This window comes from Rhineura floridana, chromosome 6, assembly GCF_030035675.1.
Source record: "Rhineura floridana isolate rRhiFlo1 chromosome 6, rRhiFlo1.hap2, whole genome shotgun sequence".
NCBI lineage: Eukaryota > Metazoa > Chordata > Lepidosauria > Squamata > Rhineuridae > Rhineura > Rhineura floridana.
The window spans coordinates 31463837-31476208 of record NC_084485.1 but is presented as its reverse complement, the minus strand read 5'-3'; the positions used below and the strand labels follow the sequence as shown (position 1 = coordinate 31476208).

Genomic DNA, 12372 nt, shown 5'->3' with positions numbered 1-12372 from the left:
TTTCTATGAGCTGTATTGCAAAGTGATTCAGGTTGCAATTCTATGCACACTTACATGGGAGTAAGTCCCACTGAAGTCAATTGGGCTTACTTCTGAGTAGACATGTATAAGACTGGAACTGTCAGTGATGCTTTTTTTTTTTACCTTGATGAATGTGCATTCAAAAAGCATCAGGCTGAATAAACTATATTTTGTGCACCTTAGAAATTTTCACTATTGTTTCTTTAATGTAATGCCAGTCACATTGACACCAGGATTTTTCCTATATCATAAAATGGGAATTTGGGTTGCGAGAGGGTTTTCTCAGTGCAGCAAGCTGCCAGGCCCAATTTTATGATGTCGAAATGCAGTCCATGAGGCAATATGGCAAACTGGCTGGCTGATTTATCTCCTGGGGAAAAAACCAATCTTCTATGTTGAGCTGACTTACAATCAGTATTGTGTTATGCGCACGGAGCTATGTTAAACTCACAAGTAAAGCGATGAGCACGTAGTGAGGCAGCAGTGCAGTAAGAGAAGCAACAGTAACTGCAGAATTTATGTCCACTTTTCAGCCATTAAAAGGCAAAGACATCTCCATCAGATTAGCAGGCAGCAACACTGAGGTGTCTTTCTACTGTAACAGGAAGATCCAACAATGGAAGACACTGATGACATGATGGCCTCTAGCTTGCAGTATTGTTAAAAAAGTATTAAAGACAAACTAGTGCTTTATCCTCACATAGTTGAAAAAAAATAGCCAGTGAGAGGTTGGGCAAGGTGTATTAGGATAATGGTGTGGGGGAGGAGTTGTTTTTAACCCAGTGCCCCAATGAACTTTCTCCCCATTGCGAACAACTGGCATGCAGGGAGTTACCATTCCAGTTAAGGTCATGGTAAGGATAAAAGATTAAAATCCATTTCCCCCATATCATGGTCCCAATCCAGCGCTCTCTCGCTCTCACACACACCATCTGCTATTTATCTATCTATTTTTAAAAATTAACTCTCCAACTATTTCCCCTATGAGAATGAGGATGGCTATGTTCTATCTCCACTGTTGGAGGCAGTATGCTTCTGAATACCAGTTGATGGAAACTGCACAAGGGGAGAAAACTGTTGCTCTCAGGTCCTGCTTGTGGGCTTCCCATAGGCATCTGGTTGGCCACAGTAAGAACAGGATGCTGGACTATATGGGCAACTGGCCTGATGCAGCAGGCTCTTCTTTTGTTCTTATTTGACAAACACCACATCTTTGGCACTTAGACAAATACAGGAAAGATACTGTAGTAAATAGCCACAACAGCAGTCTAGAACTTCTGTATTTAGAGGCAGTATGCTTTCGACCATCATATGCTAAGGATAAACAACAGAGAATGCCCATCTCTGTTAAATGCTGCTTCTGAGCTTCCCAGAGAAATCAAAATCTCTGACTGCTGATGGACACAGAAAGTGAGACTAGAAAGAACTTGATCTGATCCAGCAAAGAGCATTCTTACATTTGTACTGGCTATATCTTGCCAGCAGAACTAGACTTAAGATAACATTCAGGTATGTGGCATATCAACAGCAATCTACTGCCTTCTTCTTAGATATGCTAACTGTCTAGATATTCCAACCATCTGGAGATAACGGCACATCAATTTACTACCATGCACAGAACAATCACAATAAACAAAAGGGCCACGTAGCATTCTTGTGACCACAAGAAGTGACACATTCTGGCAGATCTATTGATCAGAAATGGGAAGTAAGTTTTAAAAAACAGGAACTGGAAAGAGAGTGAAGAGGAGGCATCAGCCTGGGAAACAAAGAGAAGAGAAATCTCAAAAGGTGCAAACTTAACAAATTATTAAGGCACAACATATTTTGTATCAAAGAATTCAACCGAACCAGTTTTATCTATGTTCATTCTTTATCTTCTCCTTTCTTTCAGTGGAACTCAAAGTGGCATACACAGGTGCCAATCCAAGCCCTGGCAAGACCCATACATGTTTACCTTCAGGAAAACTGCTATTATCAGTAAGCCTATAGATCAAGGGTAGTGTACTCCAGATGTTTTGATCTACAATTCCCATCAGCTCCACCCAGGATGGCCTATGGCCAGGGATGATGGGAGTTGTAGTGGAGGGCACTACATTGGCTACCCCTGTTTTAGGCCACAGCCCTTGAACAAGTTTTAACTGCTTTAGTTTTTCCTCATAGTCACAGAGCAGATTGGGGGTGATTTTCAGTGGAACCACTACTAGAGGAGAAAGGGTGAAGAGATCCCATCCCTACATATGGTCTTCTGCTATAGACTGTAGTATTTGTGACCATATTTTGTTTTGCTTTGTTAAGTGTTGTGGGGAACATAGGAAGATGCCTCATATTGAATCAGACCAATGGTCCCTCTAGCTCAGTATTGTCGACACTGACTAGCAGCAGCTCTCTAGCTGTTCCAGCCGCACGTGGATATGCCAGGGATTGAACCTGGGACCTTATGCATGCAAAGCAAATGCCCTATCACTCTGCTACAGCCTTTTAAAAGCAACACATAACTGAGCTTCATGTGTAGTTTTGGTACTATCAGTCCTTACCAGTAGGAATGCTCTCACAGGTGGGATCTTGTTCAGTTCCATCAAAAGTCGGAGTGCTTTTTCATGGTTACTGCAATATTCCTCATATACACAGAACTTGTGTTTCTGCAAGGGGAAAAGAAAAAAAACTTATGTTAATGAGTTTTCATTTACTTTAAATAAGTTCAATTAATTTTTTAAAATTTTCCTTCAAAGGTGTACAAATGACATGCAGTGGAAATTATGGGATATGCTTGTATTACAGCGTAAACATTGGAGATATCACCTTGCTATTGAAGTTCTGAAGCTTCTGGATTACCTTCTTAAATAGTAGATTATAAATATGATACTTTTCAATGAAAAACTTTTCAATGAGAATAGGAAAGACACTGTAGAAATATTAGGGTCATGTGTTACAATAAATACATGGTTTGCACATGGTTCCAAGTTGGCTTATTTCATACAAACCATAGTTAATATTAACCAGTTTGGTGGTCTGGATAACCAAACAAATTGTGACTAACTAAAAACAGAAGCAAAACACCTCCCCTCAGCTGCATGAGAAGAAGAGAGGAAAGCAGGAATGCACGAATCTGAGGCACATCTAAGTTCATTCACATTACACTAAACTATAGTTGAACGTGATGTATGAAAATGACACAAAGGACAACCACGGGATGTAAAAAAGGTAGGGAAAAGGATCTTCAAGGTGGGAAACAAATTCTTCTTATGTACGCACAACAGACGCACAGAGAGTGAGACCCTCAGAAATCTATGCAAACTCTGGACGTAATCCAGAAAAACTATGTCTTAGTTCATCATATAGTGAAGATGTTATATATACCTGGGGGGAAATTACATGAACAGATGTAGCGCTGTTGCGTTTGATGTAGCAGTTTTCAGTGCCAAAGAGACAAGCCACAGCTCAGTTTAAAATATGGCTTGTCTCTTTGTGGGTGGGAACAAACAAACAAAAACAAAACACAAGCTGCCTGCTGGATTCTCATTCTCTCTCTCTCTCTCTCTCTCTCTCTCTCTCTCTCTCTCTCTCTCTCTCTCACACACACACACACACACACACACACACACACACACACACACACACAGCCTTTGTGCCCTACAAATTTCTGTGAGACACAAATATCTTACAAGCATCATGTATAAGCACACTCCAATTTTCTAGCTGAAATAAATTCTTCCTACCTACTAACATCAAAAAGCAAGCAGCTGCTAGCTGTGTTACATTCTGTACTTTCTATGTCACAGTTCAAGTTGGATAGTAGAATTTTTCCCCACTAAATGAAGATCAGACATGCTATGCCTGCTACAAAACAGTTGTCTGCAGAATGGCACAGAATGTTTTCTAGAGAAGTAGTAAAACCATTTTCATGACAGAATCAATCAGACAAGGAATAATAAATCCTTTCATGGTTGACCAAGATGAGCTAGGTGGCTAGCAATACTGCCAGTATTCAGCAGAAGAATAAAGAGGTTGCCCCAGGTACTGAATTTCCATTTAGCTCCTTGACATCTGCCATTTGTTTTTTATCTGTTTGTTTCTTTTATTACATTTATATCCCAGCTTTCTTCCATCATGGAGCCCAATGTACATGTGGTTCTCAGGCAATCACCCATCCCGGCACTGGTCAGACTTCAACTTGCTTTGCTTTAGCAAGATGGTAGCCTCTGTGCCTTCAGAACATATTTATTCTGGGGAGTCTCAGTGTGCATATTCCACATGCATTATTGCTTGTAGTTATATTCCCCTTAGTCTATAGTGAGCAATATATAACTATATATAACTAACTCCTGAGAACCTCCCAGACAGATTTGGAAGGTCCCACAGAGTGGAAGTTCCATTGCACAAGCGGCAGTCTTTCTGAAAACAGGACAACTTCATTGGATACAACACTTGGATTCCTAGTTATGAAAAGCTTTCCATTCATTCATAAACATCATAAAACAAAAGACTTTAAAACATATTAAAACAGAACATCTTCAAAAACATTAAAACAAAACATCTTAAAGAGCAATTGCAACACAGATTAAGACTGGGATAACGTCTCTGTTTAAAAGGCTCAGTGACTGACTGGGTATGTAAGGGATTAAGATGATCTTTTAGGTATCTTGGTCCCAAACTGAATAGGGCTTTGTATACCAAAACTAGAACCTTGAACTTAATCCAGTAACTAATGGGCAGCCAGTGCAGTACATTCAGCAGTGGGGTAACATGTTAGTGATACCCTGCCCCAGTGAACAGTCAGCCACCACATTTTGCACCAGCTGCAACTTCCAGACTAACCTCAAGTGCAGCCCCACATACAGCACATTACAGTAATCCAGCCTGGAGGTTACCAGTGCACAACAGTGGACAGGCTATCCCAATTCAGAAATGGCTGCAGCTGTCTTACCAGCCAAAGCTGGTAAAACCTGGTAAAAGAAGTGGGGCCTCTAGCACCAAGAATGGATCCAGGAGTACCCCCAGACTATGAACCTGCTATTTCAGAGGAAGTACGACCCCATCCAAAGCAGATAATTGACTAATTATCCAAACTCAGGAACCACCAACCCACAGTGCCTCCATCTTGCTAGGATTCATACTCAGTTAATTGGTCCTCATCCAGCCCACCACTGAGTCCAGGCAATGGTCCAGGGCTTGCACGGCCTCTCCCAATTCAGATGTACAGAGAAATAGAGCTGGGTGCCATTAGCATACTGCTGAGATCTAACCCCAGATCTCCTGATGACCACTCCCAACAGCTTCATATAGATGTTAAACAGCATTGGAGACAAAATGGTACCCCGCGGCACCCCACAGCACAACTGCCAGGGGGGTGAAAGGGAATCATCCAATGCTATTCTCTGAAAAAAACCTTGGAGATAGGATTGGAACCATTGTAAAACAGTTTCTTTTCAATAAATGAGCAAAGAGTGAGTGAGGGTTATTCAGTGGATAATTGAATCTGAGTTTGAATTCCCCCACCAGTAGATTCATTGCAGCACCTTGGGCAATACACTGTGGCTCAGCCTTGCTAACAGTGATGAACCTAAGATGGCTGTTGTGAAGGCAAACACAACTAAAACCCCTAGAGCATTGTTAAAGTTTAAACTGTACCTCTCCACAATAACTAACAGGAAAGGCTTCAACCATTAACAGCCCAGCAAGACCAGAAGTAATTTAAATCATGAAACTCGACAGTCTCCCATGATCATGTGTTAATATGTGCAGAAGACCAAACCAGTACACATGTGAAAATCCTTAGATGTCTCCCTTAAAAAAATATCAAAAAGGTGTAACATGGGTTGTCATCAGTTGCTTGAACCAAGAACCACCTGGCCTCAATGAGCCCTCTTCAGACACAGAGGAGACAGGAGAAAAGAGAAAAGAGGGGAATAAGCTCCAACAAATGGAGGGCAGTATGAACCCTCTGGATTGGCCAGGCCGGGCATATTTACTAGAATAAAGCCTGGCCCTGCTTGGCCAGCTCAGCACTACCTCCTCGCCTATCACACAGGACCCTGCTAGGCTCCAACTTCAGCACTGACTTCAGGAACTCTGGATTGACAAATACACACTTTAGGCTTGGATTTGGGTATGGCTTAGCCTTGACATTAGTTCAGCTAGGGCCAGTCCCCGGTTTGAAGGGACTCGGGGGAAAGGGCCCTCAGTAGCCTTCCTCATCCATCCGTGGGTCTTAGTACACTTACCTAGGGGTGGAGGACAATAGTGCTCCAAATAGTACCAAGTGGTTGGATCTAGCTTCTCTTTTAATCATAGTGCCCCAGAACAATGCCATGCCATTCTGTGGGAAATTAAAATGACTAGTCTTAAAGGGGGGGAAGGAGGACCTCAGTAGTGGGCCCTGCCCGTGTGCTAAGACCCTAGCAACTGCCCGAGGATGCCGGGGGCTGATGCTGACTCTAGTAATCTAATCCAAGGATGGCTAACCTGTGGCCCTCCAGATGTCATTGGAGTATGACCCTTCAGATGTTGATCCTACAACTCCAATCCATCACTGACCATTGGAATCCAGCAACATCTGAAAGACTAGTCCAACCTTATGGCCTCCAAGGAACCCATAAAACAGGCATAAAAAGAACCACCTTCCCTAGCTATTGGTCCCCAGAAGTATACTATTTCTGAATCTGCAGGTTCTATTTAGCCATGACAGCTGATAGCCACTGATAGAGTGATCCTCCACAAATTTGTCAAATCCCCTTTCAAACCAGTGGATGCCTTGAGGCAGCAAATTCCGTAAGTAAATTACGCAGCCTTCTGACGTAGTACTTTATTTTGTCTGCCCTGAATCTGCCGTCAATCATTTTCATTATAGGATCATAAACTCCATGAACTGTGAATTCCTTTCCTGTTACCTAATGGAAGAGATCTACTGTCTCCAAAGAACAGCACAGGTTCCAGATAAAACAAACTGGAGGCTACTTAAAGGGATGTGTTCATTGTCCTTAAAGATTTTGCTCACTATAATCTAATTATACATTTGTTTTGCCTTTTCATTTATCATTATTACATATTATTTCCATCCAAATTCAACAATTGTGGCAAATAAAGCAGCAGCCACAAAAAGATTAAGGAAAGAAGCTGGAACACAGCTGGCTCATGGGTTTTATCCTCTACGACACTGCACATCTGGAATTGCAGCTGCTTCAGTTTCAGGCAAGTTTTAACAGAAGGTTGGAATATTGTAAATACAAAGGTTCCTGGTCACCAGACGCAGGAAACTTTATGGCGGGGGGGGGCATGATGCAACAGAACAGGACAGTTTTTGCACTTAAAAGTACACTTTATGAAGTGTGGAGAGAGACCACAGCTCAGAGGTAAGAGAGCTTGTTTTATATGTATGGAGGCTGAAGATTTCATTTCCTGGGGTGGGGGACCAGAATCTGAGTACAGTAAAAAGTATTGCAATGCTCCCCAAAGGGCTAGCTAGATTAAGGTCATTAACAGAAGTAGCAATTTATTTTAAAAAAGTGTTTGTCAACAGTTTTACTGATGACTAAGGCTGCAATCTTAATCCCACTTACCTGAGGGTAAGACCCACTGAATTCAATGAGACTTGCGTCTGAGTAGGCATGGTTAGGTTTGTAGCCTAAAATATTATTGAATAATAATATTCAGCTCCATGTAAAGGGGGGTGGAGTCAGCGGAAATCAGAGGGATTACCTTCACTCATTCTACTTATTTATTCTTTAACTAATCCATTACTTTCATTTGCATCCCACCATTCTCTCCAAGGGGCTCAAGGTGGTATGCAGTGGGTCTGCCCTACTAATTTTACCCCCACAAACAGCCTGTGAGATAGGTTAGGCTGAGAGACAGTGATCACCCAGTGAATTTCATGGCTACGCAGGATTTGACCCTGGGTCTACTTGATCTTTCCCCAATCCCCTAAACAGCGCACCACTCTGTGCAACAAGCCAAAATTTGCAACCTGGCTCTTACTGCAAGGATGGGGTAAGGTACATCCATATCCAAGTTTAGATCTGGGATAGGGGTGTTCTGACCCACAGTCCAGCTCTCTGCTGTTTTAACTGTAACTGGGGACTTGAGTTGCAGCTGGAAGCTTGAGCCAGAGCTAGAAAAGAAGTTGACGAAGCATAGCCAATAAGGACAGATGCCCAGGGCTCCTGGCACAGGTGTGGGGAACCTTTGGCCCTCTAGATATGGCTGAATTACAACTCCCATCATCACTTGCCATTGGCCACCCTTACTGGGGCTAATGGTGTTTGCAGTTCAGCAAGACTTGGAGGGCCAAATGTTCTCCACCCCTGCCCTGGCACAATGTTTCTAGGTTTCCATATGCATCTGGATGGCTACTGTGAGAACACAGTGCTGGACTAGAATGGCTTTTGGTCTGATCCAGCAGGGCTCTTCTTATGTTAACCCCAAATAACTCTTTCAGTCTGGAACAGGGTGTCTGTGACCCTCCAGACGTTGCTAAGACTACAACTCTCATCATTCCTGATCATTGGCCATGCTAGTTGGGGCTGAACCTGGAGAGCCACAGGCTCCCCACCACCACGCCACTATGTCTCAGTCTCAACACATTCAAGCCCAAGGGTGTCAGACGCTTGCCCTATGCACAACATTCAGGTATATTTATGAACAGGATGCTAGAAAACCAGTTTTTTAAATATCATCCTTCAGCATCACTAAACTCTACTTGAGAAAAGCTGATGTTGGGGCAGCAAGACCCAGTGTCAAGTTTGTCAATTGTGATTGCAGCTCTGTGATTCTGGCAACATTGTTAGAGGTTATATTTAGATTGTGACATCTCCTGGCAAAACTCAGTTCAATATATTCAATAATTATATACACGCCAGAGGGCTTTCATCAAGACTTTCCCAGCTGCCCTTCATGCATAAGAGCCACAAGTATGAAAGCTATGCTTTTAAATTACCCAGTGCCTGAAGTGTTTAATTTCCTCGCCGGGTGACATTGAGGTTTCTTCACTGGATGAGGAAATTATCAGTTACATAATTACAGAGGCTACCCCTGGAAAGCTGAACATGCAGTTACCAACTGTATCATGGACACTAACTGCATCTATCTAAAAACAGAACTATTCTTACTTGGGAAATTCTCTCCCAGGCTTCATTTTAACTTAGGGCCGCTTCACGTGTTGCCACATTTCTACCCAGACTGGAGGAATTACTGAACTACATGTAAACAGATGGCCACGCACAACTACCCCACCTGCATGTGTAAATGTAAATGTACTGCCTTCAAGTCGATTCCAACTTATAGCGACCCTATGAATAGGGTTTTCATGAGGCTGAGAGGCAGTGACTGGCCCAAGGTCACCCAGTGCGCTTCATGGCTACGTGGGGATTCGAACCCTAGTCTCCCAGGTCATAGTCCAACACCTTAACTACTACACCACACTGACAGTTGTATATGCAATGCAGTAGGAGCCTATGGTTGGTGACACTGGCTTAGTGCATGAGAAATGCATGTAATGTCATACACGGCAATCTAGGACACGCAATATTTATTAATTGATTGATTGGTCACTTTTCAGGGCTAAGCCTTCACAGAAAAACACACAGAAAGAAATAAAACAATAGAAGATCAGGCAGAATATGAACCAGTGAGTGGACACAGACAAATAGATACATGGGAGAAACTGGATTAGATCACCTAAACTCTCTTAAGGAAAGTTCCTAGTAAAAAATATATTATGTTAAATCAATGCTCCAAACAGGAAGACTTTCAGATTGAATATACGGTTTTGTTGCCTGCAATTTCAATGTTATAAAAAGGGTGGAGCTTCTAAAATTGCTCAGAGTGAGTATTCTGCAGAATGCCTTGAACAATGGAAAGTAGGGTTGTCCATTCATTCATTCATTCATTCATTCATTCATTCATTCATCTGGCAGGGCTCCTTAACACCTGAGATTGCACCTAGGAAGAGATCAAGGCTTTCTGATGTCATTAAAAATGAAAAAGGAGGAAAAGATATCAGGAATAAGATTGGACTTTCCAACACAGTGAGAAGTGAACAACCATATCAAGAAGTCCTGACTTCATCTGAAAACCTCTAGAGCAAGTGTGGGGAAACTTTGACCCTCCAGATGTTGCTGAACTACAACTCCCATCAGCTCCAGCAAGCATGGATAACGGTCAGGGATGACGGGAGCTGTAGTTCAGCAATATCTGGAGGGCCAAACACACCTATCCTCACATTTACCCTGGAACATTCATGTTCAGCTATGGTTGATGTGGTTTACAATATTTCACAGCCAACCCCCCCCCTTTTTCTAACTTAACTTGCATGCAAAATAAATATTGTCCAGATCATGTCACAAACTCTTGGAGATTTGGAGCTGCTTAAGGGAGAGGGGTGGGTAAAACATGTTACCAAAATGTTGTCAACATGCATTTGCAAGAATGCATTTTGGATCATACTCACAAATTTTAGGAAAACATTTCCCAGTTCATGCTGAGACTGAGGTTCCGGTTGTAAACAATATTCCAGAGCAGACAGAAAGTCCTTGTGAACATCAAGTATATCTTCTATGTTGGAAAATAAAATCTGAAACATAAAGAAAACTCCATTAATATAACTGCTAATAAAAGGCACTCCTCCTGGGAGGAAGGGCAGTATATAAATTTGATAATAAATAAATTTAATAAATAAATAAATATTATTCTGATCCATCCATCCATCTGAAACTATCCTCATGTTGATTTTTATTCTGTAATAACACATACAGGCTCAGCTGAGGCATCACATCAAACCACAGTTATTTATTACTAGGGAAAATGTCTGAATTGGCAAACCATGGTTTGTGATTGCTTAGCAAGACAGAAAGAGAAACCATGGTTTGCAGTAGATTTGAAAACTATGGTTTGTGCTAGCTATGGCTTATTGTACTGTCTGTGTTGACAAACTAGTTATGGTCACTATTGATTTGAAAGCATGGTTTTGTGCAGTTTGGAATCTCAACCCTTTGATGCTCAAACTATGCTTTGGGCTCTAAACTATGGATAGCACAAGCCATAGTTTAGTGTGGCATCCAATCTGTACAAATGGGAGCTAAAACCCAATAATTGCCCCATTGATCTCCAACATTAGAAATATCACCACTTAGCTTTAGAACTGAAGATGTTCTGCACAGAACAAGAGACAAAGAGAAACCTACGAGAAGAGGAACAAGAAAGAAAGAAAGAAAGAAAGAAAGAAAGAAAGAAAGAAAGAAAGAAAGAAAGAAAGAAAGAAAGAAAGAAAGAAAGAAAGAAAGAAAGAAAGAAAGAAAGAAAGAAAGAAAGAAAGAAAGAAGAGGATATGTAATAAAATAAAGGATGAAGGGAGAGAATCTCCAATTGGCTGTTTGATTTTGCTGGCTAGTAAGAAAACACACCACCTTAAATATGTAGCTGTGCTGATGCAATATCTAGCTGATGCTCACTGTTCAGCTATAATTACTTTATTTCTTGTTTCTTTCTGTGCCCAATTGTCTTTGACTTTAAAACTCTGAACTGTCTGGAACCAGGGTACTTGAAAATCTCATGATTCCTTGTGCACCTGCCCAGCAGCTGAGAACATCATCATAAGCTCCTCAAAAGGTGCCCTTGCAAAGCATAGTCTCTTATTTCATCTGTTCTCTCACGCTTTATTATGATTTTTGATGTGTGTTTATGAACTGCTGTTAAACTGCCTTGCATGCCATTTATGGCAGAAAAGTAACATGCAAATCTTTTATATAAATACATAATAAACAAGTAAAATTGTACCATCTTAACTCCTGACTAAAAGGAATCTAATGTGCTCTTTTTACGTTTGCTTTTGAGAAATTAACCTGTGCCACAAATTGCTGCCCACTACCCCATATGGCAAGTCTTTGCATCTTTTCAGGAAAGGATCTTCTGGACTGACTCTGCCCAGGCAAGCTCCTCCTGGGCAGAAAGGAATATGAGTGGCCTTCTTGTCTCAGTAGTGCTTCGCTTGGGCAACAAGGTCCACCTGAGCTTTAATGTAACTGGTCTTGTTCTTCAGTCCTGACTCCTAGCTTGTTCTACTGGTCTTGCCTTCTGGCTTGCCCTATGGTCCTGAATGCTCATTGATTCTGACCACTGACCTGTCATACATCTCCTGACTGATGCCCTTGGTCCAGCTGTGAAACTAAGACAGGGGGCAGGGCAAGGGTTAACATGATAGCAATTTTCTAATCTCTACAAAAAATGACAGATTCACATTTGATTTAACAACTAGAAGCCATTCTGCACAATTTCATAGCTTCAATCCAGGTGTCTTGCCAAAACAAACCATGGTTTTGAGTTTCCACATGTAAAACATGTAGATAATGGCTTGGA

General features: G+C 41.7%; 1 protein-coding gene across 2 annotated transcripts in view; it reads right to left on the bottom strand.

Moving 5' to 3' along the window:
• The window catches only part of PREX1 (phosphatidylinositol-3,4,5-trisphosphate dependent Rac exchange factor 1), a 334614-nt gene that overhangs the window by 159378 nt on the left and 162864 nt on the right, over positions 1-12372 (bottom strand). For both annotated transcript variants that reach the window (XM_061631360.1, XM_061631361.1), the window contains exons 3-4: positions 10469-10591; positions 2559-2663 (exon numbers count right to left, since the gene is read on the bottom strand). In XM_061631360.1, coding sequence (XP_061487344.1) covers positions 2559-2663; positions 10469-10591 — 228 coding nt within the window. The remainder of the gene's footprint in view (positions 1-2558; positions 2664-10468; positions 10592-12372) is intronic.